This window comes from Emys orbicularis, chromosome 2 (genome assembly GCF_028017835.1).
Source record: "Emys orbicularis isolate rEmyOrb1 chromosome 2, rEmyOrb1.hap1, whole genome shotgun sequence".
NCBI classification, from domain to species: domain Eukaryota; kingdom Metazoa; phylum Chordata; order Testudines; family Emydidae; genus Emys; species Emys orbicularis.
The window spans coordinates 143,425,465-143,446,251 of record NC_088684.1 but is presented as its reverse complement, the minus strand read 5'-3'; the positions used below and the strand labels follow the sequence as shown (position 1 = coordinate 143,446,251).

Genomic DNA, 20,787 nt, shown 5'->3' with positions numbered 1-20,787 from the left:
AAAGTCCAGAGAAGCATGAGGACCCATCTTCACCCCAGAGAGAGCCAGACCAGTGTCCTTTAGGTGCCTAGAGTTGGGGACAGAAGGGGCGATCTCCCAGCTAGGGGTCGAATTTAGACCCGTGTCCTCTCCTCTGGCAGCAGGGGTCCTGCACCACCTGGAGGAGTCCCCAAAGACCCAGGTAGGTTTTCACCCAAGCAGCAGTGACAGGATGTTCTGTGAGCTTGGTGCTCCAGAGCCGGGCAGGGACAGCAGACATAGAAGCAAGAGTCCCAGCGAGAGCCCTGACCTGGGAAGCAGAGACGAGCCCCAGCTGCAAAACTGAGATCTGGACTTCACATCCCCCCTCACCCCATCTCCTGGGATCTTTGGAGCAGAGGTTTGTGTGTGGCCCATTAGCGAGCCAATGACCAGGGTGCCGGGTTCAGATCCAGATCTGGGTTTTGGCAGCACTGGGGAGCGTTTGGCTCTGGGGAGATGGTCCAGGCTCATCTCTAAGGGGAAGAGCCCTGACCAGTCATCAGGTCGTATATGCATCCTCTTAACCTGAATGAGTGAGAGCCCTGGATTCTGGCAGGGCACGGTGGCATTGCAGCCCAGTGTGTGTGTGTTTGCAGAAGGCCAGGGAGGAAGATGAGCGAGCCAGGCAGGCTCACTCACTCATAGATCCTAAGAAAAACTTGCTGGAACCATAAAGCAGCCTGAAGCCAGGAGGATGCCGCAGACATGAATTAATCCGGGAGGTAACATGGGCATCGGTGGGTTTTAATGGCTCCCCTTTGGGATGGCTGGAGACGTCGAACCCTGGAGGGGTGCTGCTATGCGGCAGGAATTTTCCCTTCTGCCTTGCTGTGCTGTGCAAATCCACTGGTGCTGCAGTGAGTGGGGGTCACTAGAGGGGGGTGCTTGGGAGAAAGAGCTAAGGAGTGGGGTCATTGCAGGAGTCTCCTCCAGCAGCTCAGAAGCAACATGGGGAAGGTGAGGCAGAGTGGAAGGGAAGTGTCTCTGATGGGGGTGGTTCTGGCACTGGGAGGAATCCAGGCACTTTCCCCAGGAGACCTACAAGTGAAAGGACTCATTAGCAGTTACCTGGGGAGATATGAACAGACTGGACCCCCCCAGAACACCTGTGATGGAAACCTATGGGAGAACTCGGGGGGCAGCTTCGACTCAGGGGTGTGGGCGACCTTCAGAAATATTTGCAACATGGCAGCTTGGTATCCACAAAGAGTCCCATGGCACTGAGGTATAGGATCCCCAAGAGAAACCTTGGTTCAGGGGTCCAGGAGCTCTGAAGAGGACCTGCAAAAGAGAGGTCCAAGAATGTCCATCCCCAGGTGACATCAAGGTCCCAGAGCCCACCTAGAGCTTGCCTGGGACCAGTGGTCTGTAGTTCCAGGACTCCTGGGGAGCCCCAGGACTCTCAGATTCAGGAGTCCTCCACCACAGAGATATGAGTTCCCAGATTAATTAGTTTCCCCCTTACCTGGAGATGCCGGAGACCCCTTCCTATAGCTTGAGAGCTGTAACGCGGGGGATGTGGAAAGGATAGGTCTCCTCTGAGGCAGTAGAGCTGCAGGTGGTGGGGAAGAAAAGGAGAGAGCATAAGAGAGAAGCCAATATTATCTCTGTTGTCACCTTGCAGCCAGTTAAACACCTGCCAGGCTCTGCCCCAGAGGAGGCAGCATTACTCTGGTGGGTAAAATGACCCTCTCTTTGTAGAGGACTTCAGGGGCCATAAGAACATACAGTAACGAGGGGCACATGGGAGAATTCAGTGAGCTGAGCTTGGCTAGGCCTGGGGCAGGCTGTGGTTCAGGGCAGTAGTTACCCGTTTGTCCTTAATCTACCTCTGAATTATGCACCGCAATTCCTGGATCTATCCCGGCCTCTCAGGGAACTGAGCCCTGGGCAGACGAGCTGACAGAGCCATGTGCCAGTTAACTAACCCCTGTGTGCAATGGGCATAGACCACACGCAGGTTCACCCTACGTGTACGGGGACGAGGGCCTATGGGCTCCAGGCATGTTTGAGGGGGAGCCTTCAAGGGCAGCAGGGTGGAGTGTTGGGGGGGAGTTAACCCTTTCTGTTCTCCTGGGCCAACACTCCAAAGGTGGCTGCACCTAAGAACAGGAAATAAGTGCCCCCTGCAGGCTGCATCAGGCGCTGTCACGGCATTCTGCAAACAGGTAAAGCTCTGAGTATGCGCAAGATCTTGGACTCTGTGTCCAAGGATTCAGGGAGCGTACAAAGGGGGACAAGATCCAAGGGATAAGAGATCCGCCCACTGGATGGATCTGTCCAATGGGCTTACTGGACACAGGACTGCAGGGATCAGAGATCCATCCAGGACTGGATCAAAAGCAAATGGAACTTTATCCGTCTCTTTCTTCGCTTCCTCGACCCCTGATTGTGGCCCTTCGCCTCAGTCCATCCAACCTATAGGTAAATACCCCTCTGTATCGAGGTGCTGCTGGGCTCCTGCCGAACGTCTACATGGAGAGACACCAGAGGACCGTAGGTGGGCATGTGCCCAGGGTTGCCACAGCTGGGCCTATTGATGGGGCATTTGCGGGGGTGGCTCAAATGGGGTCCCTCCAGGAGTACGTCTACACAGCAGCCAGGAGGTGTGATTCCCAGCTACTGCCCATACGTCTCCTCCAGCTGGGAACGACACCCGCCAGCTGCTGCTTGGTGCGTTCCCCTTTCCTGTGGGTCCCTTGCTGTCATGGCATGGAGAGGATGCGGGCGGAGCACAGGTCCCAGCACCCGCGGCGCCTGCCACTTACATTAGCCGGTTCCTGATGGGGCGGAAGTGCTTGGTAAGTTTGATGGCGAAGATGATGCTGGGGATGAGGAGGAAGGTGCAGCAGCCCAGGCTGAACCAGAAGGCGTTCTGGAAGGACACAACAAACACCCTGATCGGCTCCATTGGGCGGGGCATGGGGGGAGAGAGTGGGGGAGCTGGCCCCTTGGTCACTCTGGATACAGATGGAAGCAGGTTGGACAGAGAGCCTCTAACCCTTTGCTCAGGGGCCAGTTTCTGGGCCTGATGAAGTCAATGGGAGTTTGGTCACTGCCCCGATGCCGTTAGCTTCTGGCCTGCAGTCGCCACCTTACTCCATAGAGGGACTGCAAGAGGCCTGCCCCGTGGGCTCCTAACTCCTAATCAGAGGGATTCTCTGGCTGGTACTAGGGAGCCTACGACACACAGTGGAATAGCTCCGATACCATCCAGCAGAGGACAGTGGCATGCATGTGCTTGCACACACAGTGCGTGCTGAGATTTATCGTAGATGGTCCCCCTCCTGCTGCCAGATCAGGGAACTGGGAAATCCTGCCATGCAACGAACCTTTGGGCAGCCCTGCTGAGGAGGAGAGCACCCTGCATGGTACATAGACGCCCCCAAGCTGGCTGCTTTCATCCGGCGCTGGCCTATCTCAACAAAGGCTGCGTCTTCCCCGGGGCAACTTAGGCTGCTCAGACAAGATTAGGCAGCCTCATTTATCCCCTCTCTGCATCTATTGGCTCTGGCAGCACCATGACCAGGCAAGGAGATAGAGGGAGACGGGGGTCCCAGGAGACAGGGTGAGGTAGAGGGGCTGATTCCAGTTAGTAATAGCTGTGGGGGACACGGTGTGAGAGGTCAGTCAGGGTGGAGCCCGCGTCTCCTGACATCAACAGTAGCAGATCTGGCTTATGCCAGGACCGAGATGGTCGCAGCAAGGACCGCGCTGGCTCCCGGGCTGCATCTCATTTCCTGTTCAATTCACATCCTTTTGGTGGACGCAGCATGGCCTAGTGGGTCGGGCGCTGGATTAGGTGTCGGGAGACCCGGGTGTTCTCCCTCAATCTGTCAGTGACCTCTGGCAACCCACTGTCTGTGCCTCAGTTTCCCCTCCCACCCCATGTCTATTTAGACTGTGAGCTCTAGGGGCAGGGACTGTCTTACTATGTATCTGTGCAGCACCTCGCACAGTGAGGCCCCAATTTCATGGCACACCTATAATACCTATAAAATAATAGACCCCCACAACTGCCCCTTTGCACAGAAACTGCTCACTGAGATGGCCTGCAGCTGCTGGGAGTGCCTCTGCTCTCCCCCATGCTCTCGATGCCGGGGTGATGGGAGTGGAGACTGGGCATCACTCAGTGCCTGGGGATGGGAGGGCTCTGAGACAGACCAGCTAGTGCTGTCTCCATGGTGCCTGAGAGCTGCCCACTCACCCCTGACCGGGAACAGATTCCCCAGGGCAGGGAGGAATGGGGGCTAAAGCCCAAGGCAGCGGCAGGGAGTGGAAGGTCCTGCTGTCCTTACCCAGGGCTCAGCAATGCGGTCGCACAGGATCACCCGGCCGTTATCCAGCGCCGTGGCGAGGGGCTGGCAGGAAGCCACATCCTCAGTCATCTGGAGCAAAAGAGGAGACAGCAAGTTATCCAGGCAGTGACCTGGGTGGAGGCCGACACAGTCACAAACCCAGTTATGCTCAGATACCCAACCAGCTGACCTTTGCCTTTGCTGGCCAGCTCTGCTGCACTCTCGGGGCTGGGTTCTCCGCAGAGCTGGGCATGGCAGGTGCTGAGCTGGCCGGAGGTGTGACAATGGGAGCCAAGACCTTGACGGGGCTCACTCAGGTTCACAGCTGGCCTCCATCACCCTAATCTCTGAGCACCCCTCAAGGACCTGGAGGTCCGTCCCCACTGTGGGAGGTGTTCTGTGGGGAAGCAGTGGAGAGGGCACCAGAGAGGAGTGGAGAAGGCAATTTCCAGCTCTGCCACTACTGTGCTGGGTAATCTCAGGTGAGTCATTGTGTTTCCCCGTGCCTCAGTTTCCCCTGCTGTAATGGGGGGGTAAAGACACGGCCGTCCTTTGTAAAATGCTTTGAGATCTATGGATAAAAAGTACTGGGAAAGAGCTTGGGATTGTTATCTCTATTTCAAATCAGGGGAAACCGAGGCACAGAGCAACAACAAACAGCTTGTTCACGGTCACACAGGGAGGCTGTGTCAGGAATCGAACCCACACCTCAGGCCAGCCCTTTAACCACAAGACCATCCCATGGGGTAGTTGCATAGCTGCCCCGCTCGGTTACATGCTGCCCTGTAGCATTGGTGGGAGCTTCAAACTAAGAATGCCCTCGGGGAGAATGCTCTTTGCCGGCTCCTTCTCTATCGTACCGAACATTAGATACTTGTCTTCACTGTCCAGGCCCTTCGTGACCAATCTCTGCCCTATCACCTCTCATTCGCTATTCACTCTGGGCAGGCGCTCCCTGGATTCATCCACAAAAGTCACTCACTAGCCTCCTTCAAAGCCCTCCTTCAACCTCTCCTTTGCCTTGATGCCTACAAGAAACTTGCTACCGGTTAGGCTGAGACCCCATCTGCCTGCCTCCATCTGCTGTCTCTTGTCGTACGGGGGGGCTGCACTGAATTCTTCCCCCGACCTCGCTGCCACCTCCCGGGGACATGGATTTCCGGAGAACACCTCCCGTCACTGCTTTAAGTGTCTACCCTGAGTGCAGCTGCAGCGTTTCAAGTGAAGACAGCCTTAGATTGTCACCCCTTTGTTCTGTGTCTGTACAGCGCCTAGCACAATGGGCTCCTGGTCCAGGACTGGGGCACCGACCCGCAACGGTAATACAAATAAATCACAACCGCAGCAACCCCTGCTCTGACGGGGCTCCTCTGCTGATGTTAGCACCTACCGTGCGTCTCACCCAGTTCAGGTACTGCGAGAAATAGCCCAGTTCTTTCCTTGTGAAGCAGCCGATCTCCTGCAGGAACAGAAGGCAGCCTGAAGGACACACACTGGCTTCCAAAGGGCTCGCGAGGAATTCAGGGCCCCAGTGCGCAGTCTGGCCCAGAGTAGGCTCACACAGGCTTTGGGTTTGCTGGCTGGATCTCCAGCTACCCAGGATCTGCCCCAGTGTAGGTCATGCTGCCTCTGCGTTTGCAGTCCCAGATGCCCCAGCAAGCGTTGGGTTTGTAGGCAGGTCCCATGGAGCTGGTTATCAAGCAGGAGTCCCGTCCTCCGCAAGGGTCTCAATGCTGCTATGCAGCCATCTCTGCGGTTTCCTCCAACTGATTGCTGTGCCCCAGCTCTGCCCTTCAATGCCCTGTGGGGCTAAGGTCCCCTCCTCACTCACGTGTCTCAGGAGCCGCTGTGCCTGCACCGGGAGCATGGTCTCGACTAGGGCGATCTCGGCCATCGTCCGTTTCAAGAGGGGCTGGTGGGAGAGCGGGGTTGGGAGGAGAGAGGCACCTTAGAGGGCACTGGAGAGCTGAATGGTGCTATGAATCATGGGGAGGGAGAGAGATTGACCACTGAGATGGAGAATTCTGGGAGCGGGGGTTCTAATTAAGGATGGAACTGTAGGCTTATCATGCAGCAGCATGCATACATGAGCATTAACTCACTGATCCTCACACCAGCCATGGGAAGGAGGTAAATGTCCCTATCCCCATGTAACAGGTGGGGAAACTGATGCACATGGGGGGCAGGGTGGAACTTGCCCTGGATCACCGAGGGGGTTGGAGGTAGGACTAGGACACAGGAATTCTTGGCTTCTGACACCAAGCTCAGACTGCTACATCATACTTAGCTAGGAATGTATCTAGGTTCTTCTATGGCGCTCATCTCCCTGGTATCTGAACACCTCCCAGTGTTTATAAAGTGTGCCCAGAATCCACTGGGCAGGGTGTGACACACATCCTCTTCTGTGTGTCAGCCACGGGGAACGTGAGCCTGTTACTGCTCATGGCTACAGAAAAGCCTGACTCTTCAGCTTGGGTTGGGGGGAGGGAGCAGGCCTTGGCTTGATTTTTGGTGTTGTTCAAGGTGGTGCTCACAGAGATATCTTTAGCTATCTCTTCTGCAAGCAGCAGGGATGGGACTATCTCCAGTCTTTGGTTGGGAAGGGGTCACTCTGGTCATAGAAGTGGGTTTTGCATCTAGCTTTGGAGGCACTAGCGAGAGTCTGTGCTGTTGATCTCCTCCAGAACTTCCATCTCAGAAGCTCCCTCCTCCTGCACAATGAGGTCTCACCCTGGAGGTCGAACAGATCTGTCGTGGGAGGTCAGGATCAGAGAGGGTGAGATGGTCCCTCAGGCCAGTCCCAGCATTGGCTTGGAAGGGGAAGAGCAAAGCTTTGAGTTTGATCTGGTGTCCAAGGGGAAGCCAATGAGGTAGGCTGGGCTCTGGCCGGCCTGTGCTGCTGGGGAGACGGGCTGACAGACGTCTCTTTCTGGCAGCCGAAGCACCGCGATGTGGATTTGCCGTGGAGGCTGGGAGGCAGTGAGCATTGTGGGGAACTGACTGAAGGTGGAAGGTTCTTTCTTCTGTCATTATACGACAAAATCAGCTGGCTCCTCGTGTGGCTGCTGAGCATGCACCGTAGGGTTAACCCCACGAAACGCCCACCTGGCCCAAGCCACCCTCCAAGCGACAGGGGCTGCGGACGAGCTGCTATCAGGATGGAGAATCGCTTTACTCTCCGGCCGTCGCCGTGACCCCGGTAGGGTGAGAACCTGAGACTATCCCATCCCTGCTGGGTTCCTTGCACCTTCTACTGACGTAGGTGGTGCTGGTCACTGCCAGAGATGGGAGTCTGGGCGGGATGGACCTTGGGTCTGATCCAGTGTGACTGGCTTCACATGCCTAAGCAGTATTATTATTACTGAGCCTTGATTGATAGGTCAGGGCTGGGGAACAATGTGTGAGTGGAGCCCAGGACTGAATAAACCCTGAGGGAGGAAATGTAGTGGTAGCCTTATTGGTACCTGGATATTAGAGAGAAAAAGTGGGGGAGGTGATATCTTTTATTGGACCAACGTCTGTTGGTGAGAGAGACAAGCCTTCGAGCCACACGGAGCTCCTCTTTAGGTAGGACTGCGTGGCTCAAAAGCTCGTCTCTCTCACCAACAGACGTTGGTCCATTAAGAGATGTGACCTCGCCCACCTTGTCCCTGAGGGATGGAGTTTTCTAAAGCACCTAAATGCTTGGGAGCCCAACTCAAGGGGACTGAATTCTCTCCGCTCCCCGGAAGGGGGTGGTCCCTGGCAGTCAGGAGCGGGGAGCAGGGTAGAGGGAAAACCCGGCTTAGGTGAACATAGAGACTAGAAGGCAAATGTCCTTCTCTCCAAGGGCTCAGATTGAGGAAGATTCGTAGAACAAGGAGACACACACACTCATGGGAAGGGGACACAGAAAGAGGAAGAGCGTGTCCTGCCCAAGAGTGGGTCACCTCACAAGAGCAGGGTCCCTTCAGACGAGGGTGGGAGTCAATGGAGGAAGCTCAGTTTAGAATGAATGACCACAGGGACTGAATTCCCCTCTCACCCCAAGAAAAGGGGGGGTCCCTGCAGGTCAGGGTCGAGCCCTGGATGATGTCCATGAAAAGCGGGGAGCGCCTGTGGGGTGTTTCGCACACACGCCCAGGCTGTTGGGTTGCCCCTCTGAAGGCGCCTTACCTTTGCGCCACGGGGTTGGGAGCTCCTGGCCATGAAACCACCGCTTGCTCCCCATCTCCCTACAGCAGCGGTAAAGTCCCTGGGCTCCGCTGGGAATGGAGCACCGAGGCCTTGCTCCTTATGGTCACTACAGGGCCCGGCAGGGAGTTTTGTGCCTCTAACTCCCAGGACCTGGGGCCACCACTGCCCACCCCCTTAACTCCGAGGACCTGGGGCCACCCACCTGCCCACCACTGCCCACCCCATTCCCCCTCCCAGTGGCCATTCCATCAGATGGACGGTCTCCCCTGGCAACCGTACCTGGAGGTGGGGTGCCATGGCAGATAAGAACTGCACGCTCTCATTCAGCTTCACCTGCAAGGCAAAGGGAGGCTCAGATGCGTCCCCTCCACTTCAAGGTGGGGGGGCCACAGCCTGGAACCCAATGGCCTTCTTTGAAGGCAAAGGGCGGACGGGAGGAGAGCAGCCTTCCTTCCCCACCTCCCACCCAGAGGCCTCAGCCCCGGCCCTGCCCCGGGGGGTTTGCTCTTCATGGCCATTCCCTCTGTGAGCTCTCAGCGGTGGCTGCCCGGTTGTGTGGGCAGGTTTTGCTTCCCCTGCCTGGGAAGAACTGGACCAACGCCAGCAGCCCACTGGGCACAGCTGGCAGACGCCACGCCCCCCCCCCCTTTCAGTCTCCGCTTCCACCCCCACCCCATCTACAATGTGGAATCCAGGAATCTTCCCTCCACCTTTCCCCTATGCCAGCAAGTCTAGGATTCACACCCCTGGGGGTCTGTCATACAGCCCCCAGTCCCTCCCCACATGAATGACACACCCCCATGGAGGCTTCCCATGATGCCCTGTGCCCTTCCCAAGCGGCATGCTACTGGGGCTAGGCCTGAGCCATGACGTCTGCACCCCAAAGCTCCTGAGCCAAGGACGGAGTCCGGCCCTGGCCTGGCCTGGAGGTGACCGCTGCTCGGTCCGTCACACTCACCACAAGGGCCTCCTGGGTGAGCACGGTGGCATTCTGGATTTTCCACAGGGCCTGGGACTCATTGGCCAGCCGTCCTGCTATTGTGATGTTGTTCTGTGGGGGACAGCAGGGAGACCAGAGTCACTGATGGCTTTCCTGGTCAGCTGGGAAGCACGGGAGGCCTTGGCAGGGGGGAGAGAGGTGGCATTGCTGGGCAGCAGGAGGCAAAGCACATGCATCTCCCCTCCCCGCCCCTGGGGATCACCCCTTCCTTTCCCTTCAGGTCAACTCTGCACTCACCTGAATTTTTCGGAGTCCCTCGAGATCCCTGGCTAGATCTTCCAGGCTCGTCCTCACCACAGGGTTCTGCATCTGGAGAAAGGAGCCAGCCGCATGAACAACCCCATGTCAGCCAAGGGTCCCAAAGTGCGGGGCACACTTTACGAACGCTCCCTGAGCACCAGCGATGAGCCTGCAGCCTGCACATTACCCTGATTTCAGCTACAGCCGTGCCGCCCCACGGGCTTCAATGCTCAGGGGTAACATGGGGCAGAACGTGGGCCGAGGGCACAGGGATCCCTTCCCCCTACAATGAACCACCAAGAGGGAGTGTTTTCAAGTGGCTAGAGTCAGGGAGTGGGGGGTCAGGACTCCTGGGTTCTATTCCCAGATGTGCAACTGCGAGATCTTGGCAACTCTGTCTAGCTATTTATACAGCCCCCATCACAATCATTAATGGACGTTACCCTCCCAAAGGGCCCTGTAAGGTAGGGCAGGACTATTACCACTTTACAGATAGGGAGCTGACACACGGGGCAGATTATGTGATTTACCCATAGGATCCTGTCGTTGACCAAGGACTTGAACTGTGGTCTCCCAAGCCCCCAGTCCAATGCCTTAATCCATTACCCAGTCACGCCACCTCTGTATGCCTCAGTTTCCCCACCGGTAAAGCTGGGGAGAAGACTATTTTTCTAGCCCACACAAGTTGCACAGAGTCTGTCTGAGAGAGCGGGAGTGAGGAAGGATAGGAAGACAGGACAGGGTTGGGGTGTCTGCCGGGGGGCTATTGCCACCGTGAGGCGGAAGGGAGCCGGCAGGAGAACAGGCAAAGGGAGCGGGCGCATATTGACAAGCCTTATCCAGGAGTGGGATGGGCTCAAAGGCAGTAGGAACAGGCAGGGGGTCTGTACACAGGGCAGATGCCTCCGTCAGGGCCAGGGGAGGAGACCCAGGATCTGCAAGGGTGAGAGCCGGGCCGGAGCAGCACAATCAGCCAGTCTCAATTCCCAGACCCGGCGGGAGGAAGGGCTGCTGTGGAGGATGTAAACGGAGAGGGCGACCTCCTGCCTGATGTCACCGCACTGGCTGTAGCTTTGCTCTGGCACCCCTCACCTCGGCCTGGAATGTGGGGTAATCCAGCTGGTCGATCCCGCTCTGCCGGAAGGTCTCCAGGTCCCGTCTCCCAGCCCCGTCAAGGAAGTGGATTTCTTCAAAGTGGAGATTGAAGTTGTCGAGGCGCTTCTGGAAGTCTCTGGTGTACTGAGGGCAAGGCAGGGCCATGACCGCCAGCCCCACGGGTGCTGGTCCTGGCTAGGGCCCTGACCCACAGCCCAGGGGAGCCTTTCCACTGATTCCTGATTTGGATCTGGCCCTAGTTCCTTATAGGCTGGGTGACTCTGCTCCTTCCTAGCATCACAAAACCAGTCAGCCCAGTAGAGCTAGATCCATGGAACGGCCTCCAAACCAGTCAACCCAGTAAAGGTAAATCTGTGTGCCCCATCCTAGTGCTATAAAAGCAGGACAGCACGACATACAGCCCCTGTATGATACTTCACCCAGCATCCGAGAGGTTCCTCCCTCTTAGATGCACACTTCGTCTCAGACTCAGATTTCCCATTCGTCCCACTCAGGCCAGCTCACTGCCGGGGGGATGAATTACTCAGCACTCTTTGGAAATTCTGAATGTTGAAGCTGAGCAGATAGGGCCCATTTTGCATGCAAGAGAAATTAGCCTCGTGCTATTTTGCAGTGTTTAAGGGATGGCTGTTATCTGGGCTGATACACTGGGGATTGAACCGGGGAATCTCCAGAGCTAAGGCTTCCTAACTAGGACTAGTCATAGTCTCACACCCTCTGTGGGTTAAGCAGGGAGCTATAACACACTCAGTGGGTTACACACGCATTCGTATTTTTCCTAGGCCCCGCGTTTTGCATCCTGCCCTCTAAGCCTCATGCATGAGCCCTCTAGGTGAGGAGAGGCATGGTACTTTATATGCACACAGCTGCAAGGCCAAATTCCCTTCCCACCACAACCTCTCCTGGAAGCCCAGAACGGAGGAAGATGGAAAAGGAAGAGTCTCCCCTTGTGTGAGGACAGATGGTTCCACCACGTCTGTGCTGGAAGGGGGACGTTGGAGGAAACCCAGGACTGGATGGAAAATGGAGACTGGATTCACTGGGAAAGAGAGGCCAGGGATTGGGTCCCTTGGAGAAGCCCTTGGCTGAATCAATGTAAAGACTAAATCTCCCTTTAAGTGGGCAGATCTGGGGGCAGGGGACAGTGCGAGACTGTATGAACGTGGAGGTTTAATTCCCCTCCTTGCTTAGGGATACCACAGGGCTGGCGAGAGTGGGAGGACAGGTGCCCCCTGGGGAAAAGCCCCCGCTCACCTGGCTGAGGTGGAGGTGATCCTCAAGATTGTAGGCATCTCTGAGCTGCAGAACGTCCCAGAGGCCTGCACCCTTCTTGCACTCCCTGGAACAGAGCGGTGGTGGGGGGGAGTCAGCGTGAGCGGGAGAGGGGAGAGGAGACTCCTGGTCAGCGCTCCTCGAGGGGATCTGCCTAAAGCCAGCCTGTGCCTTGGCTCCACATGGCTACTGCAGCCCCACACGCCTCCCTAGCGCCCAGAGTCCAGTTTGGCACCACGCAGCTCCCAATTCAGTCCACGGGAGGCTTCCCACCAGGTCAGATTCTACTTGTCTTCGGGTCCCCTTTCCTCCCACTCTACTGTCTCCGTTAGACATGGTAGGTCATTGCCTTGTGATTACTGGGGCTGGTAATAACAGGAGGTGCCTCAAGAATCTCTGCATCCACTGAACCCTTTCCTGTCCCAGGGATATGGCCAGATGGTGAAGGGCTGAGACTGTCCTTTGGGGGCCGGGATGAATTGCTTCCAGCCAGCCCTGCACACTGGAGCCTGTCTGGTAACAGAAGCGCTGACTGGCGGCTCCGCTACCGTAACCCTAAAGCCAGGGAAGTTGGTAGGTGGCATAAGCAGGTCACTGGTGTCAGCAGCAAGGTGAGGAGATTTCAAAGGAGCTTAGAATGGGCCAGGTAGGCTGGAGATCGCAGTTCGCTGAACTAACTGTGTGAGGTGTTTTCAGGTCAGCGAGACTAGCCCAGGTTTGGCCCTCAGTTGTATGAGGGGCAACCAAAGGTGGAATCTGAGCTGCTGGGTAAGTATTCAACTGTTGGACACTTAATACATATGCAGGCACCTCAGTGAAAGGCGTCCTGATGCACTCACAATACGAGCTGGCTGGAAAATGAATATTTCCACCCCCTCCAGAAAACATCAATAAAAACTGAAAACCAAAGAATTCCGGCCGCAACCTGCTAAAAACCAGAAATGTTTTTGGCCAGGCCTGAAAATGTCTGATTTTTCATCGGAAAAAATCCAAACTTTTTGAGGAACGCCACGGCCGCTTCCTGGGGAAATGCCCATTTAGCCAAAACCCCAATTTTCAGTCGAAAAAGAGTTTCGCTAGCACATTTTCGACCTGCTCCATCCCCAGAGGTCAGTGGGAGCTGGGACTTCGGAAAATCAGGGGTCTAGTTCTGATTTAATCTCCACCCCCAGTTCGAGATGGTTGGCCTTCGTTTCAAGGAGTTTCCTAATGAGGCCAGTCCGTTAGGAAGCAGCCGGACAGCATGAGCAGTGGCATTAAGAATGTGTGTGTGGGGGGGGGGGGGGTCTCCTGGGCAGCCCCATAGCAGAGTACTCACTGGTAAGCAGAGGTTAGGTTGAGGTTCCTCTTCAGGCTGAGTAGCTGGGTGAGGTTCATGGATGGAGGCAGGTTCCCAGGAGTGTCGATAAACTGGAGAGTAGGGGAGAAATAAGGCATGAGGAGGGCCCTGGTCGGGGGGGGAGAGCAGGGTGTGTTGGAGCACAGAGGGAGCACAGCTGTGCTGGTCCCAACAGCATTTCGGGAGGGAGAAAAGAGCGATGAAGGGATGTGATCCTACTTCTGGGTACTGGCTGGAGCAACGTGGGGCTAAAATCACCCCTAGCAGAGAAAGTCACTGAGGGGCTTTGGAAAGCAAGGAGAGGATGGGGTTCCACATCCGTACCTTTAGAGATCCCTGTCTCCATGGGCAATTCCCCACCCCAGCACCTGTATCATGGATATTCCCCTCAGACCAGACTTCTCGGGCTGCTTCCCCCACCCTCTATACCTGGGCACAATCTCAGTGGTTTGAGCATTGGCCTGCTAAACCCAGGGTTGTGAGTTCAATCCTTGAGGGGGGCATTTAGGGATCTGGGGCAAAAATCTGTCAGGGACAGTACTTGGTCCTGCTGTGAAGGCAGGGGACTGGACTCGATGACCTTTCACGGTCCCTTCCAGCTTTATGAGATAGGTATATCTCCATATTAAAGCCCCCTCATGGGCTAATCCTAACACTGCTCATATCCCACAAAACCCCAGCGTCTCCTCTAAGGGGACTCTTCTTGCACCCACGCTGGGCTGATCTCGCTAACATCTGTACCAAAGGTGACCCTTCCCCATGACCTGCAGTACTAGGGGCTAATTCATCCCACAACACCCATACCCTGGTCCCCACATGGCCTGTTCCATATGGAATGACCCCTGGTGCCATCCCACAGTTCAGCCACTCCCCAGGTCATACGCCACAGGCTACACCCAACATCCTAACCACCGGCTCTTCTCCCAGCACACACGTCCTGCGTGATTTCCTCTTGCTCCCCACATCTGCACCAGGGGTGAGTCCCCTGATATAGGGGTCAATGGTAAGTGCCCCCCAGTAACCTCTATCCCATGGGCTGTTCCTCACACGTGCTGTCTTGGGTTCCATTGGAAACCGCTGGTGCACAGTACAGCCACAGTACTGCACCCGGGGTACCTCGTACCAACCTAGTACTACCCCCTGGGATACCCTAATATCATAACACTACCCCCTGGCGAACTCCATTACCAAAGCACCACCCTCTGGGGTACCCCGTTCACCATAGCACTATGCCCTGGAGAATCTATACTACACCCTGGAGTACCCAATACTACCACAACACTACCCCTGGCTGCCCTAATACTACAGCAATCCCCCCTGGGGTACCCAGTACTTCCACAGCATTATCCCCTGGAGTACTGTGCTCTACCTTAGCACTAGCCCCTGGCCCCTCTTCTCCCTGCACTTGTAGTGGCCACCTTAGGGTTCATCTCATGGTCACTGCAATGGTCCATGGCAGTTGACAGACCTGGAATCCCTCCCTCGGAGCTTCCCTGCTATGCTGCGAGCCCTGGCTCCCTTTAATCCGCATGGGAGACTCGGTCTTTGGGCAGGAAAAGGAGCCTTGCTAGCCCTTCTGCATCCAGAGCTGTCCAGTCCCTGCCTCTCTGGCTGGGCAGAGCCCCTCAGTGCATCTCTCTGCTTCCTGAGCTCCAGCTGGCCAACGGTGGCGGGGGGCGGTGTGTGGGGGGAGCCGTGGTGACAGTTGGCTTCCAAACAAAGATCAAACGTTAACCGCTGTTTGAGGAGCTTTAATTAATTCACTGGAACGATCCGTGCGCGCCAACTGTGCCCGGGGTAAAGCAGTGCAAAGGGCCGGGCGTGGGCATAATTGGATCATTCTGCAGCATGCAGCGAGCGAGTTATTAGATTACACGCCGGACGCTGCGGAACAGGACGAGGTGATGGGACGGATCATCTCATCGTTGGGTCACGTCATCCCTGGGGCTGAACTCGGTGGAACTGCATTTGAATCGATTTACAGTATTTCTGTGTATGAACGCAGCTAAGTGTATCCATGTACGACAGCGTGCACCTGTGCAGGTCTGTATGTGACACGACAGGCCAGATCCTCAGCCTGCCCTCCAGCTCCTTTCACTATGCCATGTGCGAGGCAGATGGGAAGCCAGTGTGACTGGCCACTGAGAGCGATTCCTCAGCCTCAGGGAGCAAGCTGGAAGCCTGGTGGAGGTAGGGTGACCAGATAGCAAGTGGAAAAATTGGGACAGAGGGTCGGGGGTAATAGGAGCCTATATAAGAAAAAGCCCCAAAATCGGGACTGTCCCTATAAAATCAGGACATCTGGTCACCCTAGGTGGAGGGAAAGGGGCCGTAACCCTGGCTGGACACTGAGTGGGGCAGACGTGAGCATGGGTCTCTTCCATCACGTCATGTCACAAAGATACTGTCATAACCCATGCACGCTCACACATGCATGCATTGATTGGCGGGCACGCTCACAGGCTGACAAGCCCGGAGCACACTCAGGGTGCGTCTGCTCTGCAACCAGAGCCTTGGCTTATGGAGATATACCCGAGCTAGCTTCTATTTAGCTAGCTCAAATCACAGGTGTGAAGCCACGGCAGCCCGGGCTAGCTGCCTAAATACATACCCACGGTCCCGGGTGGGCTTGGACAGACTGCCTGCGCCGCCATGGCTTCACTGCTATTGTTATTTAAGCTGGCTAGATCAAAGCTAGCATAGGTATGTCTCCATGTGCACCTCTGGCTGCGGTGGAGACGTACCCGAAACGAATTATTCTGGTGATGGAGAAGAGAAGTTTTTACAATGAAGCAAAAAGCTTTCAGTAGAGTCGTCAGTAGCCTGCAGGTTGCTACCTGCCAAGTATAGTCATTCATGGCCTGATTCGTACACTTATACACACTTGTGCAAATGGTTGAGTCCCATATCCCAGGGACCGGTCCCAGGCTCTGACAGCTTTATGGCCCCAGTATGTCAGGACAGTACAGCGGCCATAGGGCAATGATAAATGAAGGCCAGAGCGTGTCTTTGTGATTGCGTTAGAGAGCGGGAGTTTGCGATGATGGCCTGGGTCCGCTACAATGAGTGTGTGCGAGAGAGCTGACTGTGTGAGTGTGATATGGCAGCTGCAGGTGTAAGTGTGCACTGAGCATGCAGTAGTGAGCATGGTAATGAGTGTGTACATATGGGGTAGGTGCGTGTGCACTGAGTGTGTACAGGTGGGGGTGGGGATGAGTGTGTGATGGGGGTGAGGGTGTGAGCAATAAGGACAGAGTGCACAGGTGTGTGTAGATGTTGTGTGTGTGCATACAGTAATCCGCATAGGATGCGTACGGCAATGAGTATGTGCGCTAGGCAACTTTGTCTGGTTAACACAGCCCAGCCCGAACTGGTTCTTCCACCTGGGGAGCATACAGCACAGCTCGCCAGGCTCGGCACACCAAGAAAGCAGGGACCCACCTTGTAAATCTCCTGATTGGCCCAGCTCTTACACACCAGCGTCTGGACATTGCCCCCAACCAGAAAGGTGGCAAAGACCAAGAGAATCAGGAGCCAGGAGAAGAGGAAGCTAAAGCCAACGCCCCTGCAATAGAGAAGGAGATGGGTTACAGGGAGCGCCCTGCCGGCTAGTCCTCCATCCTAGTGACTCTGCTGGAACAAGCAGGGAGGAGGGCAAGTTGGGAGCTGCCCTGCTTCTATTCGGAGTCCCTGGCATCCACACACATGTCTCCGCAGCTGCACGGTACCATCCCACAAGACTGCCACGCCCGCACCGGAAGGCACTGACAGCAGACCTGCTGGGCAGGTTTGAGTCCACTCCCATGGACTATGGGAGAACTCCCCAGGGACCAGGCCAGACGTAGCTGCTGCACAGCTAGCATGGTCCCGGGTTGGGGCAGCAATGCATGCTTCAGCTAACACCATCCCAACTGGGCAGGAGAGAGCAGCACCTCCTGAGGCAGTGTCCAGAAGAAGGAACCTCTCTGGGCTGGAAAAGGAGCAAAATCTGAGCCACGCTGGCTCACAGTATGTCTACACTGCAAACATAGGTGTGACTGCCAGCCACTCGAGGGTCCCGGGTGGGCTTGTATAGCCCATGTTGTCGCGGCTTCACTGCTATTGGTACCTGAGCTAGCTAGAGCAAAGCTGGCATGGGTACCTGGATCTACATGTGCTGAGGTCACACCTATGTTTGCAGTGTCTCATGAGGTTCCTCAGGCCTGCGGAGTCCCTCTGCTCAGAGGGATCCAGGCTCCAGCGTGCTCGGCGGTGAATCACAACACGGGGATAGTGAGAAGGACTCTCTCTCCTCCCCCAAGTGCACAAACCAAACAAGAAACTCACTAAGGCCATAGATTCATAGATTGTGAGGCCAGAAGGGACTGTCGTGATCATCTTGTCTAACCTCCTGCATCACAGAGACCAGAGGCTGTCACTCAATGATTCTTGCACCAAGCCTATAACTTCTGTTTGAGCGAGGGCAGATCTTTCAGAAAGGCATCCAGTCTTGTCTGAAAGACTGCGAGTCATGGACAATACACCCCACCCTAGGTCACTTGTTCCAATGGTCCTGTGAGACCACACGCCCCAAAGGGGAAACATTTTAAGTAGCGCTGGTTGAAAAACATCAATTATTCTTTGTAGGGAAATTTCAGAAGTGTTTCTTTTATTCAAAACTTCTTGGTTTTTCATTGAAAAATTGAGTTTTTACCAACATTTTTCAGTTGTTGGTTTAAAATGGAAAATTTTGACCAAAATAAAGATTTTCCACACAAATTTTTGGTCAGAAAGCTATTTTCCATTGAAAAAACTTTCAGTGAAAAACTTTCATACTACATCTGTACAACTTTAAAATTAGAATGGGTTGAAACATGCTATGGTCACACCAACCATCCAAATGTGACGTGAGACATACTATGGTCACGCGAACCACACAAACATAAGACGAAATGCAGTATGGACAGATTCACATTAACTGAACAAACTTAAGATGAAACGTGCTGTGGTCAGGTGAAGGATTCATTGTAAAGATCAACCATATTACATAAAGATGGGCCCAAACCCAAGCCGTGGCTGGGAACACCCTGAACTCTGGGAAGGTCAGATCTAGACACAAACTTTGCAGCCCAGACCTGTCTCTGACATGAATCGCGCAAACCCAAGCGTGAAATGTGCTAGTATGTTGTGAAGCACATACTGCCGATAAAGAACCTGCTGCTGGTAGCAACCATGCTCAGGTCACCTGGCATCAGATGTCCACCAGGAACATTTCAGTGAGAGGTGGAGCTGCCTCTTAGCCATCCCCGAGGAGACCCAAACGGGAAGAGAAGCGAGACGTGAGTGCCTAGGCAAGCTCCTGCATCTGCTGGGCTTCGGCATACCACCCAGCCAGAAGACCTCTCCGTTTCCACCCCCGCACACTTTGACTGTAACACCATCCACCTTTTACAGTGCCACATCACCATGGAGAGCCTCCCAGCTAACAGAGGAGGGCTGGACTCCAGTCCACTCCCAATGCCATGTGCCCATCACAGAGTTTCAGGCCAGATGGGACCACCAGATCATGTAGTCTGACCTGCTGTGTAGCACATGCCACCAATGCCACCACATCACAGAGATATTCTCTCCCCATCACCCCCAACTGAGGTGTGAGGGCCCTGAACTCTCCCCTGCCCCGCCCAGTACAGTAATAGTCCCTTACACCAAAAGGAATTTGGCCCCAGCTTCTCCTCTGCTTTCGTAGTCGCTCGGATCCTCCCGCATGGCAAGCCCACAGGCCCCAAGGGACAGCCCCAGGAGGTTACAGGCTACAACCAGCAGGACCACGGAGCACAGCACAATGCCCACAATCCACCTGCGGAGAGAAGAGGTCAGAGGAAGTCAGGAGCCACAAGGGCAGTTAAAGAACAAGCCCCCCCCTTCCGGCTCATTCCCCCATCCCTGGTGGCAGGAGGGAGCCTGCACCATCGCCTGCCACAACTGGGAGCAAACCCTAAATTCAGCCTCAGGCCCGAGCCCACAATCATTGTTAGTCAGTGGAGGCAGGAAGTCAAAAATCACCCTTTGAGAGAAGCAGATGGGAGCAATGCATCCGCTCCTCTACTTCAGCTTTCTACCCTAGACTAGATTTGAACTCATTGGATTGGGATTTCATGACCCTCACACAGCCTCAGAGCCACCCAGGGCCTGCTAGCAAGAAGTCAAGTGATCAGCTGGAAAGTTTTGAGGAGAGCCCTGAACTCCTCAGTGGACTATCAGCAGTCGGGGGGCTTCAGTCCAGGAGCAGCTAGGGCTGGTACGATACATTCTGGACCCTCTTAAAGAAGTGTGACACACTGAGAATGCTTGTGTGTTCTCTTCTGCTAGTGGTGGTCCACCAGAGGATAACAGCCTACTACTGCTTCCTGCTAATAGAGTGGCTCCTTTAGCTTAGAGGGTGGAGGGTAATACAAGGGATTTAGCCATTCCCAGAGGTTGAACCGGGAAAATTGTTAGCCTGCTTCTGATTTCACGTCCCCTGGTTTTATACAGGTGTTACCTGCTTGACTTCACTGGAGTGACTCCTGATTCACACTGGTGTGAGCTCAGAATCAGATCCATAGACTCACACAGCTGCAGCCACTCTCCCATTACCTGTATTTCTCATAGTGTTTCACCTCCTGGAGGTAAGGGCGGCTCTTGTTCTCCGCCTGCATCAGGGCATCATTCAAGGGCTGAGTGTAATCAGAGACTGGGAAGCTGTCTGCAATAGACTGGACCTTCTCATTGATCTTGTTCACTTCGTCCTTTAGGTCTGCAAGGTGAGAGTGGAAGACATAGGGGGGACTTAGTGGGAACCCTGCAGCTGGCAGTGACGGGCGTAGGCAAGCACTGGTCCTTCTCTGCGGTCCCAAGGGGCTGGATCTTACAGGACCATTCACAAAATACATCCCTCCTCTGTTCAGGACAGACCCTCTCACCCAGCCTCTGCCGAAGTCCTAGAAGAGTCTGCCCCTTACCTGGTGCAGTAAACACACCCTAATCCTAACCAAACCTCTGCAAAATGACAGGGTTTGGACTCAAGTCTCAGGTACAGACCAAGCTCTCGGGCTCAGATGGGTCCTAGGACTCAGGTCCCGAATGCTTGTTGACCTGTGTCAGAGCGATTTGTGCATGGACAGTATGGGGGTTTGGGCTCAAACTTAAGTCTGAGGCTGGGCTTACAATGCAGCCATACCCTCAGAGACTCGTATTACCCCAGTTTGAGTCCCCTGTAATGGGTAGGAGGCTGGCCTGTGTTTCAGGAGACATAGGTCCTACGCTCAGCTCTGCAACTAGGGTTACCAACTTTGCTTGGATGAATT

General features: G+C 55.1%; 1 protein-coding gene across 1 annotated transcript in view; it reads right to left on the bottom strand.

Annotated features, from left to right (window-relative positions):
• Positions 1-1,509: 1,509 nt before the first annotated feature.
• The window catches only part of PROM2 (prominin 2), a 35,584-nt gene continuing 16,306 nt past the window's right edge, over positions 1,510-20,787 (bottom strand). The window contains exons 10-23 of the mRNA XM_065399682.1: positions 20,078-20,237; positions 19,146-19,298; positions 16,904-17,027; positions 13,442-13,533; positions 12,106-12,190; positions 10,828-10,974; positions 9,733-9,804; positions 9,454-9,546; positions 8,775-8,828; positions 6,151-6,231; positions 5,710-5,778; positions 4,320-4,409; positions 2,790-2,896; positions 1,510-1,573 (exon numbers count right to left, since the gene is read on the bottom strand). Of these exons, the coding sequence (XP_065255754.1) occupies positions 1,510-1,573; positions 2,790-2,896; positions 4,320-4,409; positions 5,710-5,778; positions 6,151-6,231; positions 8,775-8,828; positions 9,454-9,546; positions 9,733-9,804; positions 10,828-10,974; positions 12,106-12,190; positions 13,442-13,533; positions 16,904-17,027; positions 19,146-19,298; positions 20,078-20,237 (1,391 nt within the window). The remainder of the gene's footprint in view (positions 1,574-2,789; positions 2,897-4,319; positions 4,410-5,709; positions 5,779-6,150; positions 6,232-8,774; positions 8,829-9,453; positions 9,547-9,732; positions 9,805-10,827; positions 10,975-12,105; positions 12,191-13,441; positions 13,534-16,903; positions 17,028-19,145; positions 19,299-20,077; positions 20,238-20,787) is intronic.